Raw genomic sequence first — 26,589 nt, forward strand, 5'->3', positions numbered from 1 at the left:
GGTGAGGCCATTAAGAGGAAATAATACTATGAAAGCATTTTTAGAAGCGTTTACCAAATGCTTCCTATATATCCTCATACTAACACTTTCAAATGTGTTTGATCGTTATGTCCTCTACTTTACTGTTGGGGAAATTAGGGTTAAACATCTTGTTGAAAAACACAAATCTAGGAAGTGGTGGAAGCAGGAAGCCGGCAATCTGACTCCAAAGCCTGTGCAACTTGAGCGAAGTTGTCTCAGCCCCTCAAAGGGAGGGAGGAGGCAGGGAGCCCATGGAAGGGCCGGTTTTCCCCACAGGGAAGCTGCCAAATCAGAGCTGCCGGTTAAACTTGAAACCACTCCACCGACCTTCACTTGGTTAGCACAGTCCCACAAAAAGGGGGCTGCTGATTTTCCGTTGCCTCAAATGCACCACTCAGACACGGGGCGCAGCCAGAACGTAAAAGAGACAACACTGCAAAAACTATACGTCTATTGTATGAAACGCATACACGGCAACTAAAAAGAATGACGAAGAAGCACGTGTCTCTGTGAAATGACGTTGACGGTGTACCGTTGAAAAAGGCAAGTCGCAGATTATTACAGATAGCTTCATCTTATTTCTGTAGAAGAACAAAACAAACCCGTGCATTTGTATATGTACATTTACACATGTGTAAATACACAGAACACGTTCTTGAATTACATAAGCCAGGCAATGAGAGGAATTACTTCTTGGGTGGGGAGTGGGATTGAGTTGGAGTCAAGGGGTATTTTGCTGTATCCATATTATTAAAACTTTTTATAACGAGAATCGATTGCAGAAATATATGTATAACCCGTTATTTGTATAGTCTAAAAATATAGAATTTGTATATTTTGAAATCAAATAAGTTTAAACAGGAGGGGGAAGAAAGCAGTCTGTTAGAATGGAGTGGCCTGAAAAGTGTTTTCAGTCCTGACTTCTGTCCCATGTATGCTCTCTGTCCTTGGACACATCACTTTCCCTGACAATGTCTGTTTCCTTTTTTATAAAATGAAGTCAATCACTAGTTCCCCCCATGCTGCCGTGAGAGGCTCAGGTCTTGTGCAAAGGGCCTGCCGTGGTGAGCTGATGGGACCAATGGCAACCTCTCCACAGAGTGCGAAGGTTCCGACTCAAAAATGTGCCCCTTCCACTGGGGAGCAGCAGCCCCGGTGATGTCTGGAATACACAAATATATATTTGTGGCTGACTCCTTTGGCTGACATATCTGATTCTCAGGGTCCATTGCTGGTTACTTGGTGATTCCAGGTGCTGAATACTGAAAAGGCTACAAAAGATCAGTGCAGAAGGGCCTTTTCTGCTGATCAACCGTCTAGTACCTGTATCCCTCTGTTGTTTAAAGATGGAAATCGAGGCTCAGAGAGTAGAAGGGAGCAGAAGAGAACAATAGAGCAAGTGAGTGGCAGAGGTTCCCACGGGAATAGGCACATTCCCCAGCTCCTCTCCAGGTCCCAAGCTGATGCGAAAGGGAAACTCTTACTGAGGCAGCATGAGATGAGGGAGGGGACCATACTTGGTTTGTTCACTGCTCTCTCCCAGCGTAGGGTCCAACACAAGAATGTGGACTACGTTAATCCTGAAAATGAACAGTGTTGCATGTGTTTAGGACTGGGGGCTTTAGCATCAGACGGCCTGTGTTTGCGTTCAACTCCACACTTCCCAGGTCTGTTTCATTGGGCTAGGCAGGCAGCAGGTCTCTCAGCTGAGGTTTGCTTGGCTGTAAAACAGGGTCATTTTGGTACTTATCTTGTAAGGATTTCATGAGGGTTAAATGAGATAATCTATGTAAAGCACCACAGTGCCTAGCAGAAAGGAGCTCATTAAATGTTAGCTTCTCTTATTATTGCTACATTATTATTATTATTAACTAAGATATGTTCTGGGTGAGCTAAAAAAAAGGGGGGGAAAGGGAAAGGAGAAACCTAATCTGAATTGAATATAACAGTACTTAAAAATATAAGCCGTTTCACGTCCCTTCTCTCTACGTTTCCAAAAAGTGTGGAATGCAACTTGTCATTGAATCACATTAACTAATAAAGTTCGGAAGTTCATCTCTGGTACATTCTCTTTCAACCCTCAAGGGAAGTGGCCCTACTGCTCTCCAAAACTCACTCGTCTCCCTTTTAGACACTGAAGCATTGGGTAAGCTCTGACCATTGGCTTCTCGTTAGAATTTAATGACTTTGTTTTGTTGTCATTTATCTCCATGGCTGCTTTCTATTTATGGCGAGTAATACTGATTTTCTATTTAGGGTACTGATATAATGTTTCTTCCTAAAATAAATTTATGTAAGTGAAAACGTGAATTGACTTAAATAAAAATATTGCATAAATAACAGGACAGGCAGGACACATATTTGGTAAAACTCCTCACAGTGGACCTTGGCTGACGCATGTTGGAACACTCACAATCATCCTACCAGCTCAGAGATTTCCTCCATTTTGTAGATGAGACAAGTGACACTAGTGCCGTTTAAGTCCCAACATGACATGGTGTCCCAAACTCGGGCCTTTGTTTACGTTCAAACCAAATATTTGGCCTCAGTTTTCTAGACTGGATGGAAAAGATGTTGCAAATGATGGCTAGAGGAGGTCAAGGCATTATTAGTCTCTCTTCAGACCAGCTATTACAGGAATGACTTTGACCAGAGCAAAGCTGAGTAATAGAGAAAAAGAATAAAGCCACACTGATCTCTCTTTGAGATCCAACACCAAAGAGAAAAATGCATAGGCAGCACGGCACCCAGAAGACACTACTTATGTTCTTACTTGGAGACAATATTAAAGGCAATTTAATTATAGCCACTCCTGGCCCTGCCCTTGACCCCCTCCCTCATCCATCCTCATGCCCACCCCCCATTTCCCAGCTAGACAGCAATTTTCTCAGGAAAGAGCAAGTTAGCAGCATGAAGGGGACATGTGGGTGAGACGAGCAGGTGAAACCTCAGAAAAAACTGGTTTTTCTACAAGCACGTACGTGGGTGTCTGTTGAAGAAGTTGTTTTTTATCTCTTTTGCTTTCTAGCTGCTGACCATGAGCTGGACAGGGAGTTTCAGGGCTACTTCCTGTTTAGCCCTGCAGGTTGGAGAGTTAAGTTGAGAAGAAACACAGGTGAACCTTTTTTATCCCCACATGGGGCAGTCTGGTTGCAGCACCCATCACCCCACTGATTGTCAAGGCCATCTGGCTGACATGGCTGGAGCAAATGCCCTCCTCCCTGGAAGCACCTCTTCTTGATACCGCCAGCTTCCAGAAAGAGGGTGGCCTTCTCAGAGAAGAGGGCAAGATAGAGGTCTCCTCTTTCTTGGACAAGCTCTAAGTTTCCTCCTTTGGAGGCTTCCGTACACATGCTATATTACCTGGATTCCCAGAAGCCAGAGATTGAAGTAATGCCAGGCTAGTAACTGTCCAGATAGAGCAAGTCTGGTTCTGCCCTGGAACCACCAATGTGGACATTTGGAGCCTCACCCATATCATCCCAGCCCTGGTCTAAAGAGACAGCAAAGTTTGCCTTGAGACCCTCTCTGCAAAAAAGACCATCTTTTTACCAGTAACAAGGGCTCCTATTCCCTCAAGTGCTGCCCTTTCCCTGGTCCAGAGTGCTTATCACCTCTAGAGACACCAGGCGTGGGCTGGCCCACAGAAGCATGTCCAGAGTCCAGAAGATATGGCCCCGTGACACGGGAAGATCTCATTTTCCCACCTATGTTGTAGTCTCTGGATCCCTGATGAATCCAATGTGCCTTTTAATATGGTAGATCTGCCACTGAGAAATATTTTACATAAGCAGATATGTTTGCTAAGCTGCTGGGAAAAGAAGCATTTCATAGGCAAGAAATCCTACCGTGTTTATGTATGTGTGTATATACGCATGTATTAAAAAGTAGATCCTATCCACTTGGGGACATTAAACAAAGTTTACCAGCTGCCTAAAAGAAAGTGGCTAAGAGCAAGTAGAAGGACCAGGAGAACTGGTAAGGTTAGGAAGTTCTGGCATACCTTTGTCTTGTAGGGTGTGTGAGATACGAACCTCCTCACCCCCACCCACCCATCCACCCATGTTGCTTGCTCCCTAGGTTTCCCTATGAGGACCAGCAATCAATCTTTTCAACAGGGTTTTTATCAGTAGCCAAAAGAAAGGCAACTGAAAAAAATTTACCCTCAGAGCCTCAACCTGGGGGGATAATTCACCCCACAATAAAGTAATCTGGTGGAAGCTTTGACACTAGGGAAATAGCTCCTTAGGAGGTTGGAGGAGGGGAGCTGCTGGTAAAAGATGTAGAAAAGTGGTAGCCCTAGGAGCTTCACAGACAGGAGCCAATGAACTGTCCCAAGAAAGTTGGGCTGTGGTTCTGTCTTTGCCCAGCAGCTGCCCTGCCTGTGACCAGCCGCTGCCTCAGCACAGAGCCCTGAAAGTCCCTGAGAGGTGTCTGATGGCAGCACCCCCCTTTCCCTCCCCAAATATGAGTTGTAAAGCTGTTCTCAATCAGCATTCTCCGTAAAGGCATGGGTCCATTTCCCATTGTCATGGAAGGGAAGGGAATCAAGATCCATTCCAAAAGACTTCAATGCCAGTATGCCAATGAGAAAATGTCACCTTGAAACACATGTCCACATCAGACTGGCTATAAAGATGCCTTTTGGTAATGGATCTGAAACCAAAACTGAAGCAGAGTTTTCAAAATCTACATTCAAGATAAAAGAAAAATGTCCATGTCTGTGAACTGAAAAATACTGATACTTCACTTATCAGTGTTTATGTGCTTCTGGATGGGTCCCTTGGCTTTGATGTCAACCTAATTTCATTAAAAGAGCCTCGATTAATTCACCCACCAAAGCATGTCCAGAAGCAGATGGCCAGAATGGAGAGAAAACTGGAACTGTTTAGTTTAGAAAGAGGAATTAAAAGGGTGAGTGGGTGGCAGCTCATTGTCTTCTAATATCCAAGGGCTCTCAAGAGCAAGAGGGGGCCAACTGCATGGCCCAAATGGAAGCTGGAGCACTGACAGACTTGTGTTCCAACACAGAAAAGAACTTCCTTATACTGAAAGTTTCCCCACACTAGAAGGAACTGCATTCGGAGGTCCTGAGCACCTGTCTCTAGAGGTGTGCAAGCAGAGACTAACCAACGTCCAGGGCTGCTGTGGGACCTGCTGCTCCTGCACTGGGTGGGAGGCTGGATCTGACAATGCCTCAAGTCCCTTCTCAACTCTGAGAGCCTCCATGCTCTGGCCTTGGGTGCTAGCCAACACTGATCTCCATGTACTGTCCCTGGGCCCTCAGCCCCACCGCCTCGCGCCTCACGGGTGGTGATGGGGGTCAGGAGAGGTGCCAGGGTGCCCTGTTCATGCAGAGATGAATGGGAATGAATGGCTCAGTTGCAAGCCATGTCCTCAATCAGAAGCATGATTCCAGGGATTCTGGGTCATTGTGTATGGGCAGTTTCTCGAGTTCCTGGTGATTTCCGCCGTGCAGAACTGTGTACCTAGGGAGAAAGGAAAGAAAGCATGAGAATTCAACAGGCATCCTTCAAATGCACCAAAGAGAGCATTCCCACCAATCCTGATTTCCTTTCTACTGCGTGCTTCCCAGAGCATGGTGAGGTGGGGCTTGATATGGGTAGTATGTCATTGAGAGGGACGTCCCAAGAAATGGATCCAAATTGCTCATTTTAAAGGTGAGGAGCTGAAGGCCTGGAGGAAAGGCCAGGCCCAGTGGTACACAGATAGGGAATCACAGAGCTGGGACTAGAACCCAGATGTCTTTTCTCCCAACAAACCCTACAGCTCTTGTGTTACTCAGCAAGATGGACCCTATGTAGCACCTCAAAGCTGTACTTGCAGATGTTAAGTTCTCTCTACCAGGGATGGTTCTGGCAACATCAAAGTGTTGACTGAGATTACTAAACCACTCCGAGCCTGGAAGACCATGTAACTGTATTTGTTCCTTTGGTTCCTTTCGGTGACATTTGGAACAGTAAATCCATTAGATCAATCAAACAGCAACTTGACTCCAAGCATCACAGTGAAACTGACTACTTGACAAGTGTTTATTATTTTTCTGTAGGATCACACAGTTGCATGCAATATGTTAATTGTATTTAAATCATTCTCTTGGTGGGAATGCAGATTGGTGCAGCCGCTATGGAAGGCAGTGTGGAGGATCCTCAAAAAATTACGAATAGAATTACCGTATGACCCAGCAATCCCTCTCCTGGGTATCTACCCCCAAAAAACTGAAAACCTGTATACATAAAGACAAGTGTGCTCCAATGTTCTTTGCAGCTTTATTTACGGAAACAACCAAAATGTCCTTCGCTAGATGAACGGATAAAGAAGTTATGGTATATATACACAATGGAATACTATTCGGCGGTAAGAAAAGAGGATATAGGAACATTTGTGACAACATGGATGGATCTTGAGAGTGTAATGCTGAGTGAAATAAGTCAGAGAGAAAAAGCAGAGAACCATGTGATTTCACTGATATGTGGTATATAAACCAAAAACAACAAAGGAACAAGACAAACAAATGAGAAACAGAAACTCATAGACACAGACAATAGTTTAGTGGTTACCAGAGGGTAAGGGGGATGGGGGGTGGGAGATGAGGGTAAAGGGGATCCAATACATGGTGATGGAAAGAGATCTGACTCAGTGGAGAACTCATAATGTGATATATAGATGATGTATTACAGAAGTGTACACCTGAAATCTATGTAACTTTACTAACAATTGTCACCCCAATAAACTTTAATTAAAAAAAAATCATTCTCAATTGCAAGTGGGTCTTGTCATCAGTAACCCAGATTCCAGCATCTGACAGTCATTCTTATAAAATTTCTAGAGGGTTTAGGGGCACCATCAACACTCACTTCTCTGAGACCAGTGCAAACCCATTCAGTAAAACAAACACACACACACACACACACACACACACACACACACACACCTGCCCATTTGGCATTATATGCTGACAACCAAGTTGGTGGTTTGTCATGAATTACATTAATGCTTTGCTTTGAATTATAATAATTTATTGCTGACTTGTACTGATTGGTTTGTGTCTACCAGGAAATGTACTAAACCCTCTCCATGAATTACCTTATTTAATTTTCACAACAGCCCTATGAGATAGTATTATGTTCATTTTTCAGTTAAGCAAAACGATGCATAGCTTCAATGACGTGCCCGAGGGAATACAGGTAATATGTGAAGATACACCCCATCAAACCTGGTCTATCTGATGCCAACACCCTCACAGCCCACACAGTGCATCCTCACACAGCCCAGGGACAAGGTATACACTTAGAACAGTGGGTCTCAACAAGACCACTGGGGAGGCATTTCTGTGTGTCATGGAAGGGGCAGTGCTGTTGGCATCCGGTGGGTAGAGACCAGGGATGCTACTAAACATTGTCCAATACACAGCATAATCTCCCACAACAAAGAATTATCTGGCTCAGAAGATCAATAGTGCCAAGATTGACAGCCCTTGATCTAGACTGAGTTCCCAAACCAGGCTCTACCACTTACCGGCTTTGTGATGTTTAGCAAGTTATTTAATCTCCCTCTGCCTCACTTTCCTCCTCTGTAACTGAAGGTGACACCTACCTCCTACTACTGGTGTCTGGATTAAATAATGTAATGTATGAAGACATTAGCACAAGGTCTGGCACAGAGTAGAATCTCAATATATTGAAACTAAAATTATTCTATTTAGTTCTTTCCCTCAATACCCCATTTAGTTAGGAGTATGTAACAAAGGCAATATACATATGTGTAAATATATATATATATATGGCAGTTTATTGTTTACAAATATTTTCCTTTTTTATTTCCTTTATAGGTAAAACCTGAAAGGACTCAAGATATAGGAAACTCCCCTCTCTTGCCTTTCTCCCTTCTCAGAGTCACAAGCTCTCATTTGGTAAGCAGGCACACTAAAGCAGCACTAATGGATTTTTCCATACACAATCCTTTAAAAATAGTTCTGCAGTCCAGGCAAGGCAGAGAGTAAAACCAATACTCTAAGGAGGAGGAAAATGAGGCACAGAGCAGTTGAGTGATTATTTGAGCATCATGGTAAGTGAGTGGCTGGGCCTGGCCAGGCCCATAGTCAGACTCCTGCCCATTGCTCTTGCCTCTGAGTTAATGAGTTGCTTAATGACTTAAATACAGGTCTTCAAAAAAGGGTTCAGAACCTAACATCTCTGTGGAATGGGGCTGTACTCCAGTATCTGAGATACAGGGATATCCCAGAAGTGCATGCTTATGTAGAAGACACTCTGAAGATAATGATAAATGAGGATGTCTACCAGGTACCATGTGTAGTAATTACCTATATGATTTCATTTATATCATTTACTTTTCACAAACCTTTAAGCAGTAGCTACTACTTAGACCTACCTTACAGATGAGAAAACTAAGGCTCAGAGAAGTTAAGCAACTTATATGAGGTCACAGTGTCCATAATGCCCCTATTCTTAACCTCAGAACAGCCTCTGAAACGCCTAATAAGTCATTTTCACTGGCAATCAACAACAGCTTCTCCTACCAAGTTCACATACAGAGGGTGTCCCAGTTAAGGAGCCAAACTGATATTTCTGATCATGTAAGACGTGCTGCCATGGAATGTAGGCACATCTCCACCGCAGCCTTACACACAGCTCTTCTAAGTGTCTAATTCTTATGTGCTAATGAATGAGTCGTTCAGGAATAACTAGAAAAGAGGGACTGGAGTGGTTATTCCAAGTGGGGTTTCCCTTTATCCAGAATGCAGTTGAAAGGCAACAGCTCTCATTCAAGATGGGAGTAAGCAGACAAACACGTTTTTCTAGTGACATTTGGGAGGATCCTGTCACCACGGTATGGTGGGTGATACACACAGAAAGAACTAGTCTGAGATTTCTTCGGCAGGACCCTAGTGAGGGCAGTGTGTCTCAAATGAAGTCTGGCCTGCAGAGATATTCCCTGAGCTTGGGTGTCGCCAGGTCTCCAGGGCATATATGTCTTTTAATTTGGTATCCTTACTTTGACAGTAAATAAATAATTTGAGCAGATTTGGGATCAACTGCATGGCCACCTTATAAACTCACATTTATTACCTTGTAAACTGAGGTGACATTTGCATTCCGGCCCACCCCAATGCTGCAGTGACAGTGGCTAACTTTACACAGTATTTCTCTCACTAGGGTGCATGAACCCCTAAGAGTCTGCGGGCATATTCATGATGATCTACACATCCCCAGTGTGAGGAATATTGAGGGAAAGAAAGCACAAGTTACTGCAGGCAAACAGAATAGCATTCAAATCCCGACTCTGCTATTTACTAGTTGTGTGACCTGGTCAAGCAGGTTAGCTCCACCAACCTCTCAGCTTTGTTGTGATGATGATAAAATGAACATCTATAAGGGGCTTAGCAAAGAGCCAGATACATAGAGGGTGTAGGAATCTTCGTCGTTAAGGAAACCAAGGTTCAGAAAACGTGACTTTCCCAGGGTCGAAGAAGGATTAATAGTTGCGTATGGAATGGTTCAGAATACAGGCTTTTGAGGCAGAATGCTTGGGTTTAAATCCCGTCTGTGGCACAGACTCACTGTATGAATACTTCAGAAGTTTTGGGTTGTTGTGGGCATTACATGAGCTAATGCACATAAAATGCTTATTAGAATAGTGCCAGAAACACTCCATAAATGTTGATTTGTACTGTTACTGTTTAGTGACCAGGGTAAGGCTCGAACCCAATACCCCACTGCTGATTCAGTGCAGAAATCCATGCCTTAGAAATTGATCAGATGTTTGTTCACTAAGCAATTCATCATAGGGTTGAAAGAAACCTTCCAGATGGATTTACAGATAAAGAAACAGCCCCAGAGAAAGGCTGTCATCTGTTCAGAGGGGCCCAAGTCTTCTGGCTCTGTCTGGTGTAAGGTCTTGCTTAAGGTCTTACAGCTACTGTTGTGCAGGTCGGCCTGCGGGGTCTCAGCTCCCGCTCCCCACATAAGAACACAGGATGTGGCTAGGCCAAAAAGGAACACCCACAGAGCCATAGATAGGGGAGTTATACCACTATATTCTTGCTGGCGACTGGGTTGGAGACATAGGAAGCAGGAGCCACACTGTTCGCAACCCTCACCGCACCCCTTGCAGGCTCAGCCACCATCTTCTTGCTAGCCCCCATTTCCTGCTAGCGTAGCCATGGCATTATATCAGTGGCCAATGGCTCACTGGCTACAGCTGACAGCCAACTAGCCACAGCTGATGGCCATCCAATCACAGTTGATGGCCATTTACTACCTGAGCCAGCAGCTTTCATGTGAGGCCGAGAGCCTGGAAACTGCACTCCTGGCTCTGTCCCCACAGCTGCACTGGTGGAAAGCAGACCCCAGATGTGTGAGTGTACCTGGGCAGCGTCAAGTCCAAATGAAAACTCTCCGCGGTTTCCCAAGCAGCAGCAAGGCAGGAAGCAGCTCCCTCTAAGCTGGGTTGCTTCTCCCCTTTGTATTAATTTACTCAAACACAAGGGGAGCTACATTAGATTTGATAATTACCTGAGTCTACAATTCATTCACGGAACAATTAGCATTGCACTTAGAGCAGCCTGCATGTGGCAATTAGTAGCACAATAATAACAGCCCCCCTCTGCCAGGCCAGCCTGACATTATAAGGAAATAATTAGACTTTATTTCATATCACCCCAACCCTTCCCTGTACAGCAGTGCTCACACAGGGATGCTTGCAAGAAGATGTTTTAATTATTAAAATATAAGCTGCATGGGTTTAACGGGATTCAACCTTAAGGCAGAGTTTCACGGAAGCTGGAGACCCATTACCTGGAAACAAGGATCTTACCTTGGCTATTTTCTGGGTGTTGAGTGAGGAATAAGACTTTCAAATCCTAGGCACTTATTCATGCAGTCACTTATTTACTTAAAAACGTATTTTGAGTGCCTGCCACAGTCTGGGCAGTGTGCCATGTCCTGGAAATATCAAGGCAGTGAGGAAAATCTCCATGTTTGCCGTCCCCGTGGACCTCACAGTGTGGTGAGGGAGACCCACTGTTCGATGCAAAAGCATAGCCGTGAGAAGTATTAGGAATGAGAGATATTTGGTGCTGCTGTGAGAGCATGTCATGGCGGGATGTGGCTGAGGTCAGTGTGTCAGGGGAGTGTGACTGAGGAAGTGACAGAGATGAGAACTACAAGATGGAGAGGGTTAACCAGGAGGAGGCTGGCAAAGGGGCAGCAAATGCAAAGGCCCCTGTGGAAGGGGCAGACTGGTGCTCTGAGAGCAGCATGGGGGAGCGCCCGTGTGAGATGAGAGCTGAGACTCAGCGGGGACTCACCACTGAGGTTGGGGTGGGAGCCCAGAGGCAAATTAGGTGGATTAGCTTCCTACGTATGGCTGCTGGAACAAATGACCACAAATTGACTGGCTTAGAGAACACAAATATATTATCTTACAGCTCTGGAGGTGAGAAGTTCCAAATGGGTGTCAGTGGGCTAAAATTAAGGTGTTGGGCAGAGCTGCATTCTTCCTGGAGGTTCTAGAGGACAACCCCATTCCTTTCCCTTTTCAGCTTCTAGAGCAGGGGTGTCCAAACTGCGGCCCGTGGGCCAACTGCGGTCCGCAATCCATTGTTAATTGGCCCGCAGCAAATTCCCAAAACATATTTAGTTTACTTAAATAAACCAGGTGAGGCAATACATACTTCACCTCGAGTGAGTGGCCCGGCTGTTTGTGTATTTTATCGCATATGGCCCTTGGGAAAAAACATTGAAAAAACTTTGGACACCCCTGCTCTAGAGGCTGCCCACATTCCTTGGTTTATGGCCTCACTGTTCTGACCTCTGCTTCCAACATGACAGTTCCTTCGCTGATTGATACTCAGGCCTCTCTGTGATAAGGATGCTTGTGATTACAGGGGCTCCACACAGATAATCTAGGTTAACCTTCCCATCTCAAGATAAGTAGTGTAATCACATCTGCAAAGTCCCCTTTGCCATCTAAGGTAATATAGTCACAGGTTTCAGGGATTAGGATGTGGACCTCTTTGTATAGCCATTCTTTTGCATGTCGTAGGTGATTTTCAAGGTATACAGGGATGTTGGTGGCTCAGAGATGTAGGATGGTAGCAGTGGACACGTTGAGAAGTAGTCAGGTTCAGGATAAATCTAGAAGGTAGAGCTGATGGGACCTGTTGATGTATTGGACATGGGGACAGTGAGGGCAGGAGAGGCACAGCATGGGCTAGGAAAAGGTGCCAAGGCAGGAAAGGGCACAGAGTGGCATGCCTTGTTTGAGGAATGGTCAGTGCTCTAAGAGTATGTCCTACATGTTGGGACCCTCAGGATGAGATTAGTGTCCTTATAAGAAGAGGAAGAGAGACCAGAGCTGAGTAATCCCACCGTCCCACCCTAGCCCCACCACGGGAGGATCCCATGAGAAGGTGTCTGTCTCCAAAACAGGATGATGTGAATGTTCAGGCACCTTGATCTTGGACTACCCAGCATCTAAAACTGTGAGAAACAAATGTCTGTTGTTTGAGCCGCTCAGTCTACGATATTTTGTTACGGCAGCCGGAGCTGACTGATACAAGGAGTCAGAGAAAGAATGTGTATAAAGAGAGAAGAAACACAGTTTAGGTTGTGGACATAAGACTTTTTGCCGTTAAGCTGTTCATTTAGAAAAACCCGATGCATCAGGAGAAAATGAACAAACAGCGGGGCATGTGCACGTTATGTGTTTCTGTGAATCTTTTACTAGTAACACTTCATTTATCCCAAGGTCAGGCGTCTGGTGACCTTAACTATACAGAAACCTGCACCGAGGTGTTTTTTGTTTGTTTGTTCTTTTTCAAGATCTCTGAATCATCAGAGTAGTTGTCACAAAGGTGTGGACTTTTCTTGCTGCCTTTCTCAGTTTAGAGACTACATAAACTTAGTTTGCGTATAGCTCTAGAAAGTTAGTTCTTCCACACACAGCAGAGGAGACGCTGGGAACTAGAAGGGAGATATGCAAATGCTAGTGGAAGATAAGGTGATTGTACGAAAAAAAATGATAGCGGATGTGTGCAAAGAGAAGAGCCGGTCAACAAAAATCAACACAACAAACTCAACGAGGGTCATTTAACGTAGAGGAAAATATTTCACACGTCCCTCAAGGGCATCACTGTAGTGTAGGATAACTAACAATGGAAATTCAAAATAATAACTTCGACTCAAAATCTGATTTGATACTGGGGGAATTCAAATAATGTCTGTAGTTCAGTTAATAGTACCCGATAAATGCCAATTTTCCAGCTTTGATAAATGTCCCCTGGTTATGCAAAATGTTAGCCTTAGGGAAGGCTGTGTGGAAGGGATACAGGAAGGTGCTGTACTACTTTTTTATAGATATAAACGTGTTTCAAAATAAAATGGGTTTTAAAAACGGAAAAGACTTATAAAAACACCTGGGTTTAATCGCAATCGTTTGTTTGGAAAAGATGAAGGAATTCACCACGTATAGCCAATGAGACACAGGATGAATGGGAGCCTGGGATGACCTAGATGAGAGAACCGCTGAGGACAATGATTACACTGGCTGAATTCAGGTCCATGGCGGGCTCCTCATCCAGAGGACTTGGGGAGGCTGTGCTCCCAGAACACAGAAGAAGCCCAACGCAAAATTTTAAAATTAAGGAATAGAAAATAAAGTAAAGCTTCCAAATCATATGACTCTTTGGCTTTCAGATCAATAACACTCAAGAGCCAACTCTGGGCTTGCTGTGTCTCTGCCAACAACCATGACGTTTCCACGTTATGTGATATACTCATTGGACTCAACCTGGTCTGGTGAGGACAAAAGAATGTGCAGCATCCAAGGACATTTCATAGGAAGATGTGAGCTGACAAACACAGACAGACTCACAATGCAGTGACAGACTTACAGAATACGCTCAGAGTTAGACAGGAACTGGTCTATTGCAGAAGAGCAGGAGGAAGCTGGAGACAGAGGAACAGCCACTTTTAGTTGAAACAGAAAACAGCCACAGATGAGGGAGAGCCAAGCAGAAGTGGAGAAAGAAAAAAAGAAAGAAAACACCGAGGTTAGTGGACAGGTGATCTCAGCCTAACGGAGCATTCTAGTAGCCTCAAAGTTCCTTACTTGGGGCGGGGATAAGGATGACAGCATAACTATTGTACCATATGATTATACCACACCTTACGTCTACAAAGACATTTGATGTATATGTTGAATCATCACTAAACCCCTAAAACATATGCATTATTGTCCACGTCTTACATGTAACAAAACGGGCATAGACATGTTAAATCTTGTTCCAATTCTACCGAATGACAGAATCTGAATTCAAACTCAGGCTGGTCTCATTCCCAATCTCAATCTTTAGTTTTCAGGAACCAAAGAATTCTAACCAATAAAACAAATGTATCATAATTTATTTACACTGATTAAATATATACTTAAAAAAATAAAAAGCACTTTTTACAGCTAGTATCTCATTTGAGTCTCACAATAACCTGGCCGATTCACAGTGCAGGTACTACCTTAATTTATCAAGAAAGGAAACAGGCACACAGAGGAAAGTATCTGTCCCAGGGCACCAAGCTGGTTAGCAGCTAAGTCAGAATGTAAGGCAACTGTTCTGAGTTACCTTTCATGGCGCCGTGGACAAAACATGCACAGAAAGCCACTCTCCTCCCCTTCCTCTTTGCATCGCTAGCCAGGTCCCATCCTGCTCTCCTTATATGAGGTATTCCATATAACATTCCCATATACAATATCCCCGATAATACTCACGTCAACCTTGTGGGGTAGGTACTATTAACCCCCATTTTCTGATGAGGAACGTAAGGCTTAGAGGCAGTGTGATCAAGTTAACCTAGTTATCTGGAAGGGAAACCATCACACACTTGACCCCAGGAGGCCCTCTGACTCAGAAGCACACACCTTAAACTCTGAGCATCATGATTCTCAGATCCTCGCTTCTAAAAGCCTTAGCTTCCTGTGTTCCCCACTCCCCAGGCAGATTCTGGACCAGGCAAGCAATGAGGCTCTTTACTTCTTGAGCTTTGAGTCCCTTTCTAAGAGGGAAAAGTCATCCATAGCTCCCTTATATTTCCCAGAGATACCCTAAACCCTCGCTGTATTAGGAAACCCCATCCAAATATCCTCTCCACACCTTCATGGCTCCCGGTTCTAAAAAGCTCTCCTAAATCTGCCCACTTCTTCCCTCATCAAGACATTAAGTTCCACTTCAGATGAAGCAAGAGGCCAGGCAGAAAGCCAGGACCTTGGAATTAGGATTTTAAAGGGCAATATGATTAAAATAATTCACCATAAGGTTAAAAAGCAAAGACCATACTTTTTTTTTGGCCCTCTTCTCCCTTCTTTAGCTAATCTATGAAACGTCTATGTTGAAGAATCTTTGAAATATCGTTGGGTATATATGGCCACTTCCTCTATACAGCCATCTCAGACCACCTCAATGTAATATTCCCTTTCCCTCTTTTATGCATGTGTAGCACTTTCTGCTTCTATAATTTATTTGGCAATATAAGCAGCCTTGGGATAGCCCTTGATGGAGTGTGTTAAATGCAACCTGTACATGAATTTAAATAGCATGTTTCCAGAAAAAACTACAGGCTTCTTGCAGGTAGAAATCATGACTTATTCATCTAGCGCAGTTAGGTATTTTATTGACCGTTAGGTAGGTATTGTGTTTCCCCAAAAATAAGACCAAGCCAGACCATCAGCTCTAATGCGTCTTTTGGAGCAAAAATTAGTATGAGACCCGGTCTTATATTATATTATATAAGACCTGGTGTTATGTTATGTTATGCTATGTTATGCTATATTATATAAGACTGGGTCTCATATTAAAATAAGACCAGGTCTTCAATTAATTTTTGTTCCAAAGGATGCATTAGAGCTGATGATCCGGCTAGGTCTTATTTTCGGCGAAACATGGTAATAGTGGTGGAGAGTCCAATGTCATGTCCAGTATTCTAGTTGCAGTTTCATTACTTGGTAGCCTGACAACCTTGGACCTCCCACGACCCACCTTCTTCATCAATAACATAGGAATAAGAACAGTAGCTCCCTGAGCGAGTTTGGGTGAGCGTTAACTGGAGCAGGGCACACTCACCATGCCCTCATTGTGCCTGGCGTGCACGCGCTCATTAAACGCTAGCTGGTAAAACTCCAGGCAAACTTTATGTTAAATGGGGAATTGGACCCCCAACGTTTTCTTCCTTCAACTGGTTCTTTCTAGTGCTTCATAGTCCAATGCTATGCCTTGGTGTATATCCTTCACTGACAGAGCTCTCTAAAGGTTACCTTCTGAACATGACATATATTCTGTGAATATTGCCAATTTCAATAATTCATATGCTGGCCTGGAAATTTAAGAAAGAAACTCAGAAACTTTCAGTGGGCTATAAATAATCAGTTAAAGATTTAAATATCTGGGGATCTCTTTGCATGACATGCTTTCCTGGAAATCAGACAATCAGGACCCAGCCACTCCAACACTAGGAGCCATGTTGCATGTTGGCACAAGAGGAGCTGAAATGACTCCTTTGCTCTGGGTTTTCCACAATTCAGTGGTTTCGAGTATTCCTGTGGGGCTAGGATTACACATGGGATAATACAATTGTAAACTATTAAACATGTTACATATAGAATAACTAATACTTGGTGTGTGTGTATATATTAATATATCTATGGGTACATATAGATATAGATTCACACACAATCACACAGATGTTCTTTTATAACACTTAATATTTAATTAAAAATTTAACTATTCTTACACATTTGTTTATACATTTCCTTTTAAATGCAAGTAACAATATTGTTTTTCTTGGATGCAACACATAATGTGTCTAATGAGTGAACTCTTGAGAGTGCAATGTGTAGGTAAGTTATAGACATGTCTGAAAGTAGTGAGCAAATTCTGGCAAAAAAACCACAACTTTTCCTTATGAAAATCTCAGAAGAAGATATAATTCTTACAAATACTTCTTTTTTGCACTGCACTACACTTAAAAGTGGGAGCTATGACTAATGTTACACATTGAAGTAATGTTAAAATTTAACACACTAATATAAAATAAAAATTTAGATTTTCAGAAATTTAAAAATTTGTTTTAAACACTTTATCAACTGTCCCCTATCCATGCCAACCTTGCTGAATTAACAGGATAGTTTTCTTTTGTTTTTATTATTTTTTAAAGATTATATTGGGGAAGGGGAACAAAACTTTATTGGGGAACAGTGTGTACTTCCAGGCCTTTTTTCCAAGTCAAGTTGTTGTCTTTTCGATCTTAGTTGTGGAGGGTGCCATTCAGCTTCAAGTTGTTGCCCTTTCAGTCTTAATTGTGGAGGGTGCAGCTCAGCTCCAGGTCCAGTTGCCACTGCTAGTTGCGGGGGGCACAGCCCACCATCCCTTGCGGGACTCGAGGAGTTGAACTGGCAACCTTGTGGTTGAGAGCCCACTGGCCCATGTGGGAATTGAACCGGCAGCCTTCGGAGTTAGGAGCATGGAGCTCCAACCGCCTGAGCCACCGGGCCAGCCCAGGATAGTTTTCATCTGACTTCTGGCTTTTTGCGTTTTCACTGGCGAGAGTGATCATGTAAAACCATACCCAGTTGAAATTATGTTTTTTATATACAGAGACTGTTTCTTACATTTGTACTGTAGACCATCATCTAAAAAGCTCTTTGACATTATTTTATTTTTACTCACTACAAACCCCTAAGAATGGCATTGTGAACGTTTGAATGGAAAAGAAGTCACCCATCCCCTTGCCCTGCCCGGACAATGTAGAAGACTTTCAGTGATCACAGTGGACCATGCAAAATGGTCAGCTTTACCTTCCTGAAGTTCAAACATGTTTGCTCCAGGCAAGGCCTCAGCCTAGCAGCTTGGGACAGAGCTGGTGTAGGTCACAGACCCAGGAAGCCGCACAATGCAGGCTGCCTTGGCAGTGTTTGGATGGTGATATGATACGCCAGGGATTGGTTGATGGTTAGCTAACTGCCTGGCAGCAGGTGTTAGGAAAACTCAAAGCTGAGAAGATAAGGCTTGGTGGCAGGCAGAGGGGAGAGGCCAGGCAGAGAGCTGGGCTCTATAGAATAAAGGCCCGGAGTGCTTCAAACACCTGGATGGCTCCGGCAACCTGCTTTGACATTCCAAGAACCCGGGCTTTTCTGATTAGCTCCACTCTAGTTACTATGGGAAGAACTCTTGGCTACTTAATAGGCTCTTATCCACAATATTGAGTTAACACTTTACAATCATTTGCCATAGGCTCAGAAGAGAAGACTACATCTGGCCCAAGACAGGGAACTACAGGGGTGTCTTCCCTGGGCAGGGAGGTCATCTCGTTCTCTTCCTCGGAATGAGAGCTCTACATCTCCTGGACAACAGTTGAGGAACAAATCACAGCTTACTGCCATAATTAGAGGCAGATTATTAGCTTCTCCCAGTATGACAAATCACTACCTACAAAGTGTACTTCCATTTATTCTGCCCAATACATCAGGGGCAATGCTGAAGCTCCTTTGGGGGTAATTTTTATTATTTTTGCAGCAACAATATTAGGAAAAACAACTTTACATAGCTCAACAACAGAGTCTATTGGAATCTACTATCTTAAAAGCAATCTAAGCTAAAGTTGGTTTAAGCCAAAGTTGGTAGGAAATGGCAGGGACTCTACGCGAGCAAACATTGAAACGTTACCTATTTTTATAGTCATCAACACACTCAAAGGCTGTACCACTATGATCTTAACAACTTGCTTTAAATATCACCCTGAGTGCACATTTTGCTCAAATATGTTTTAGCCTTTGGCCAAGACTAAATAAAATGCAGTTCTGATCAGAGCACACCACCCGCTCTGCTGTCAAAAATGTCCTGGCCCCTCACCTCACACATCCCTACTCCAGGTACTGCTCTCTGCTTGTCCCCAGTGGCAGACTAAGGTCTGGCACATTCTGAAGCCATCTTTGTCTTGGATAGGAACTGTTAGAAGGGTGTTGGCTGCTGTTGATGAATTTCACTCTCTGCAGCATAAACAATGAGGTGCTGTGGGAGGCTTGTGTTTGTTTGGTCAGGGCTTTTTCCATTAGGCTTGGTCATCAGCAGTTGGCTGGTTACAAATGCAGTCCTAAGATCGAATGGCTGGAATCCAATTATCCCAGCTTCCTGTCTGCAGAGCCTTGCCAGGGAAGAACACAGTCGTGTTTGCCTGCCTTGTCAGGCTCCCAGGACTCAAAGTCTATCATTTGGAGAAAACTAACAAACAACAGATCCTCAGATGTTTTCATGGCGAGGCCACCTGGTGTGGAACGAGGATGCACAGAACACAAAATCGAGCGCTAGTCTATATTCTGCCTCGTCCTGGCTCAGCGTCTAGCCCTTCACTTCTCTGAACTTCAGTTTCTCATTTTATTAGAGGAAGATCGTCACAACCACTGGGTTGTGGGAGCTTCTCATGAGAGGATGTGAAAGAGCTTTGGAAACTAGAATGATGAGGGTGGTGGTGATAATAACGAGGTTAGCAGACATTTATTGAGTGCCTCCATGGCAAGGGCACCATACTGTGTGTTTCACGGACATTATCTCATTTAATACTCACAAACATCCTCGAAAGAACTGGTGATGATGGTAACGATAACACTAATAACAATAGTAACATTCCTTCAGCATTTACCCTATACCCTAGCCTTCACATTTTACGCATGAACATAGGTAATCCTTACATCATGGGGAATAAAGCCTAGGATCGTCTACTTGACATATGAGAAAAATGAGATTACGGAAGTTGGCTAATTTGTTCAAGATCATACTGCTGGTAAGAGGCCACAAGGATTCAAATATTCTGAATCTAGAACAGGAGTCTGCAAACATTTTCTCTAAAGGGCTAGACGTTTAGGTTTTGGGAGCTACATCCAGGTGCTGTTGCATCTCTCCTCTTCCTCCCCCTTTCCCTCCGCTTCCTCCCTCTTCCCCTCCTCCTCTCCCTTCTCTTCCTTCTTATTCTCCTTCTTTCTGTTTAGTTTTTTGTTATTGACGATTTTTGCTTGTTTTTACAATCCTTTACAAATGTGAAAACCACTCTTAGCTCAAGGGTCACATAGAAATAGTCCGATGGCTGGACAGTAGTTTGCTGACCCTTGTTCTAGAAATAATTTCGGTTTTCTAGATAAGGAAACTGAAGCTCAAGAGCTTCATTGAAATCAGGATTTTACTCCAGTTTTGTCTGCTTCCAGAAACTCTGTCAATGCAAACCCTAGTGCTTTTGTGTATGCTGTTAAAATGTACGATATTAGCACTAAGTTAGGGAGACTGTGCTCAGCCCAGTCAATTTCCAAAGAGAAAAACCTTCTTCCTCTTGCAACAAACTTGCAGACAAGAGAGCAGCCGAGATTTGACAGTGCCTGGCACATAGTAGGTATGCCATAAATCTCTGTGGAAACAATTCTGATTTCTGACTGGATTCAGTGATTCACCAAAATCTCAGCTATTTTCTCACATTCTTCTAGACCTTGCATTTGGGTCTATAAGTGAAAGCAATGACATATTCCTTTATGTAGCTCATAGGAAATCTGTTACAATTTATGAGATAATTTCCATAGAGCTATTTGGAAAAAAGAAAGATGTTATGTGAAGAAATGTAATCTCTACAATGAATCATTCTGTTGACAGAAATGGCACTTGGAGACTGTATGCATGACTTTGACACAAATACATCACTAACCAGAGGCAGGACAATAGAAAGAACTCTGTGACTTCATCAAGTCAATATTGTCGTATCCACTAATACAGTCTAATCATGGGTTTTTACTTCAGGGAGTCAATGAACTTCTTAGAAATGTATTCAAAAATTCTGTGCCTATGTCAGATTCTTAGAGAAAAGGCCCTAGATTTTATCAGGCTCTCAGAGTTTTATTATGTCCCAAATGTTAGAGCTACAATAAAATTGTTACAGTGCAGTTTATCCCTGATGAGGAAAAGGGAAAGAAGAAACTTGCTGGTGTGCAATGATCAGTGTTAAGTTTTCCAGATGCCCTCGTCAGTATGATGTTTCCTTATACCCTCAGGATACCCACTTAGGGTCCCACAGCTACTTGCCAGTTCCCTTCTGGCACAGGTGTCTGGTCTGCACAACCACCCAGAAGATTTATCACCAGTCCAGGCTGGCTGCAGTGACCAGCACTCAGGGAAGCCAGCAGGGTAAAAGCAGCCACAGAATGCAGCAAGAGTCTCTTCCATTCTATCTTCAGCTCCAAGGTCAGGCCCACAGAGACTACTGTAATAAGCCTCGAGGCTAATTTTCTCTTTTTGCATTATTAGCACCTAGCATAATGCCTGGCATACAGTGGCTGTTTAATAAAAGTTTGAATGGAGATGAGGTTAATGATGAAATTGATAACAATTATTCTTTACATTCCTGGCATGACTAATAAGGCTGTTTCATTCAGTTATCTCTTGAGATATTCTATCTATATGAACTCATTGGTCTTTGTCAATTAGAGGGTGTTTTCACTTTGTACTGTTGGTTGTGGTGGTAGCTTCATGCTAAGATAGCTAGTTTGGGTATTTCTCTTTTGTGTGTGGGCCTGACAGCACCCTTCCTTGGAGATTATGATTGTGACCCCAAAGAAGTAGGTCCTGTGGACCTAGACCAGGGTGGGCTGGATTAGGCTTCACAGACAAGGTTGTCCATGAACTAGGCCTTGGTTTTAACAGGCAAGTGGTGGGAGAAAAGCATAGTGGACCACAGCAAGCAGGGAGAAGTCCCATATGGACCTGACAGCTGGAAAAGGAAGTGGGACTTGGCCCATTTTTACTCATTCTACTCTGAGTTGGTCATAGTATTGTGGGTGTGGATGACATATCAATGAGCAACTGGAGACCACTTTAAGTTTTTGAGTAGCATAGTTGAATATGGAAAATTTTTAGCATATGGAAAACTTTAAGGGGGTGTTACTCTACTTTTTCTTTTTGCTAGTTGTCACGTGTATATGTGTGATTTTAAAAATAGATGAACCAATATAGATGTAAAGAAAAAATAATTAGAAGATAATGGTAGTTATATAGTATCAGGTAATAGGGAATAAGCTCTAAAGAGGTGCCAGTGAAACTGGAAAGACTAGATATAGGTCTTTTCAAAGGAAGAGAATTTGGAGACTAAATGTAAGCAGACAGAAGGTAAAGAAATCAGAGATGACTTCCCATCTGGAGTACTGGACAAACTAATAATAACGATTATAATAATAGTAGTAGTAATGGAGATATTTTGCATTTGTTGCCCAGTCCTACACATTTTAGAAAACGGTCTTAATTAACCTATTAATGTGGAAGCCACAAAAGGCCAATGAACGTTTATTTATTAATTTATATTTATCTCTCCTCTGGCAGCGCAAAAACTTTTGCCAAGTGAATAAATAAAATTTGGTATGTGAGGTAGGTGAGGGCATTTTTCTTTCTTTCTTTTTTTTTTTTTTCATGAGAAATTTGAAACCCAAAGTGTTTCAAACTGGCTTGCCAGAAGTCACCCAGTTGGTGAGGGCAGAATTCAAGGTGGAATCAGAATTCATGTTTTGTTTTTATTTTCCCCATCCTACAGACTACCACAAGTGAAACCATCATCTGCAATAGGAAGGTTTGAATAGCAAATAAATACCCGGAAATTAGAAAATAAACAGAGACTGCTCTCCACTGAGAGGGCTACTATTAGATGAGACAGAATTCTGGAATGACTTTGGCCTTTTACTTTTATGAGCTCAATGTTTCCGGAAGGCTTTGTGTTGAGGAGAGGAGATGCAGTTATAAGGGTGACCCTGATAAGACTACTCTTTCCTGGTTTCTTCCATTGACTCACATCCCCTTGATCAACTGCCCACTCTCTGGCTGGATGGGACAAAAGGTCCCGCCAGAAATGGTGCCTTGGTTCAGCCAGCCAGGAGCTTTTCACTTGAAATTATGAAACCCTGGCTCTACTTCCCTTTCACAAAGCTTTAGTAATGGATGACTCACAGTCTCCTCCATGGCAAGTCCCTAAGGATGATAAAGAGAGATTGGTATAAGGCTTTGGGGAAAGAATGCGGGGTGGAGGGTGGGCTGGGCTGTGTTCTGGCCAAGAATTTCATCATTAAGCAGTGGCATATGGGTCCCCATTTGGACCCTGTTGACAAGAAGACCATATACTAATGATTACCATGCCAATTCAGGGGACCAAGGCTGGAATGAAATGACGAAACCTCCTAATGGTATTCAATACTGAAAAAGACTTGATTGAAATTAAATTATCTGACCTCAACCAAGTTTTTTTCAAACACAGATAATGTCTGACCTTTCATCCAAGGATCCAGACCAGTTGAAATGACTACCCATCCAGGCTACCAGGACACTCACTCATACATGTTAGAAAATGTCTTCTGATTTCAGAGAGAGTAGCTCTTCAAAATTTGATGGTATTGCTTCTGTCTCTTACCTTCTACACAGGCAGAAAAATAGAGTACAGATTCTCAAGACAGGCAACACTAAGTTTGTATCCAGGCTCTGCTCATTATTACTTGTATGACTTTGGTTCAGAAACTTGGTCTCCTTACACTTCATTTTACTTATCCACAACATGGGGGTTATTATATAAAATAACCAAATAAATAAATAAATAAATAAATACTCCCAATTATTTCCCTGGTGATGTTCTATTTGCTATCATATACACAATTTTATTTAAATCACACACCTCTAATTACTCATGAAGAAACTGTGGCTCAGAGAAGTTAATTAACTTGCCCAAGGAAACACAGCTAGCAAGTTGGGAAGCTAGGATTCAATCCAATCAATACTTTTTTGGAGGATTACATGTTTTAGGATATGTAAAGTGTCAAGGTAGTACTGACAGATCTTAGGTATTCAATAAAGTTATGTCCATTTACCCTCTTAGAAAATGAAGTGTGACTATTGCTTAGGAAACTCATGAATTGGAGACAATAAAGACACATTTTAGGTGTCCCATAACAAGACACTGAATGACAATGAAACTCCATTTCCGGTCCATGCTTATCATATATCTCTTCTCTGACGCCGTAACCAAATCCCTACTATCTCCATCTTCTCCTGAGTAGTGTTCATAGCGGCCCCTTCCCAGAGCACAGAACTGGGAAAGAAATAACCACTGCCTGCCAGCTTCACCATTCTCCACCCCTGGCTCCTCAGCACCCTTTCTATATGACTCTACATGCAGCTTCGGAACTTCAAATGCCATAGAATCCAGAGTGATACTAGTGAAGCTACACTTCAATGAGTGCCTACTGTATGCCAGGGACTGTGCTCCACTATTTACAGGCTTTAACCCACGGAAGCCTCACAAGCATACTCTGGGGGATGTTACCCCCACGCTAAGAAGAACCTCAGGCTCAGCTAGTCAGGAGCGTGCCCAAAGTCACACACAATCAGTAATTGGTAGAGCCTGAATCTAAAGGCATGTCTCCCTAATGACAAAGCCCAAGCAAGCTTTTAACCACAGAAAGCTTCTCAATTTATAGATGGCAGAACTTAAGCCAGAAAGGGGCAGGGACATGCAACAAAGTCATACAGCAAGTTAATAAGCATGTCGGGGGAAAGGACATATTTTTCAAACATTCTCTATCACACTGTGGCCTGCGCAACTCTCACTCTGTCCATTCCACATCCCTGGCTTTGTCCCACCGTTCATTCACTCTGTGCTCTGTTCTGTCTCAATAAATGCCATTATTGGTGACAACATGGCTAATGTTCTCTAGGGTCATACAATGTCAAGTACTCACACAACGTCAGTTTGATTCACCATGACATTCTATAAATACAAACCTTCTAAAGCTTAAGTTCTTTTCAATAATCATGAACCAAAAGAAAAAAAGGAAAAGCTTGCCATGAATTAGGAAAATTGTGGTATTTTAAAATTCTAATCCTTTTGCTACTTGCAAGAAATATGATCAGCATCTTGATTTTATTCAAAACTGTCACAGAAGGGTTTCCCTCTTATCAGAAGGCTGCAGCTTTTGCAGTGGGTGGAGTATTAAATGCCAGAGCAGCAGTGTGATTTGGGGGCTGAAAGAGCCAAGTGGGATGGTGCAGTGGGGACGCTGTAAACAATGAAAAGCTACAAATTCTTCCAAAGAAGTAAATTCAATGAATTATTTCCAGCACACAAAAACCTGAGTTGGGCATGAGATTAAAAAAAAAAAAAAAAATAGATGACCAATAAGAGCTGGCTGTCCTCAAGGCACTCAAAATCTGGTAGGGAAGCTCAGAAAGGGCATGATTAATGAACCGCACTGGAAAGCAGAGCCAAATGTTAAGAGAGAAGGACAAATAAAGTGTTTCGGGGATTGGAATAGGTCAAAAACCCTCATGCTGCCCTGGAGGCTGGAAAAGGCTTCAGGTAGAAGGTGGCATTTGAGATGGACTCTGAAGAGATGCTGGGAGATGTGCGTCCAAAGGGAAGAGAGCAGGACCAATAGACCAAAGGTGAAAATGCAAAGAGAGAGTGCAGTCTGGAGCATATTGTTTGCTTTGCAGAGATAGAGAGTTTTGCAGGCAAAACTGTAAACCGTAGACTTAGAAAAACTATGGAGAGCCCAGAATTTGGTGGGCAATGAAGAATCTCTTAGGGGTTTTGATTGGGAAAATGACATGAGAAAAATCTACTCATTATAAATACAACCAGATTGTATTACCTCTTATTTCTGATAAAATGAACAATTTTAATAGCAGACCACTTTCTGGCTGGTCAAGAACTGGTTTTTGACTTCTAATTAGATGCTATTTGGAACGAGCTTATTTAAAATCGATGAACCACTGTTTAAAGGCATCTTTATTTGTTTTCGGACAGCCAAGACTCCATGGAGAAAGAAGGGAGGCAAAGGAGGAGAGATGTACAAGAAGAGAACTCATGTGTTTCAAGGATGGTTCTTGCTGCTAAAGAGAACAGGCCTCAGGGGGATCAGGTCCCCTCAGCAAGTTATGTGCAGGGGAGAAGGGCTAGGCATGGCAAGGTCTGGGTTCCATTTCCAGCTCCAAGTAATCTCTGTGTCCTTGGGGAAATTCCAGGTTCACTTCTCTGAGGTACAGCTCAGTTTCCTCATCTACACAGTGGGAAAATGACACTTACCTTGTAGGGTTTCATCTAGAATGCTTCCCACCAACCCCGGCAGGTAGGAAGTAACTAACCAGTGGTATGTAACCGAACTATCATTAGTTTTTATTACTTCTTGGAGCCCTTCTCCTACCCCTTTCCTCATATTGTCTGAGCACCAGCCACACGTATCAAAACTCACTTCTGCCTCAGCATCTTGTGTGTGCTGTTCCCTTTGACTGATATCATATTCCTTCCAAATAAACACATGACTGACTCCTCTCCAGCATTTTTGTCCCAGGTCACAGGGCTGACCACACTCCATGAAGTTTTCCCTGAATACCCCAGATAACATACATGCCCCAGCCCCATCTCCATTTTTCATGGTCTTTATAGCACTTGTGAGTATCTAAACTTGTCAGAT

General features: G+C 43.0%; 1 protein-coding gene across 4 annotated transcripts in view; it reads right to left on the reverse strand.

Moving 5' to 3' along the window:
- Window positions 1-455: 455 nt before the first annotated feature.
- HTR4 (5-hydroxytryptamine receptor 4) overlaps window positions 456-26,589 on the reverse strand; it is a 154,838-nt gene continuing 128,704 nt past the window's right edge. For 2 of the 4 annotated variants that reach the window (XM_074313739.1, XM_019734368.2), the window contains 2 exons: window positions 13,958-14,033; window positions 456-5,510 (listed from right to left, as the gene is read on the reverse strand). In XM_074313739.1, the coding sequence (XP_074169840.1) occupies window positions 13,973-14,033 (61 nt within the window). In that variant the 3' untranslated portion in view covers window positions 456-5,510; window positions 13,958-13,972. The remainder of the gene's footprint in view (window positions 5,511-13,957; window positions 14,034-26,589) is intronic. The other 2 variants (XM_074313738.1, XM_019734367.2) reach the window with 1 other exon arrangement.

Source organism: Rhinolophus sinicus, linkage group LG10, assembly GCF_036562045.2.
Source record: "Rhinolophus sinicus isolate RSC01 linkage group LG10, ASM3656204v1, whole genome shotgun sequence".
Taxonomy (NCBI): domain Eukaryota; kingdom Metazoa; phylum Chordata; class Mammalia; order Chiroptera; family Rhinolophidae; genus Rhinolophus; species Rhinolophus sinicus.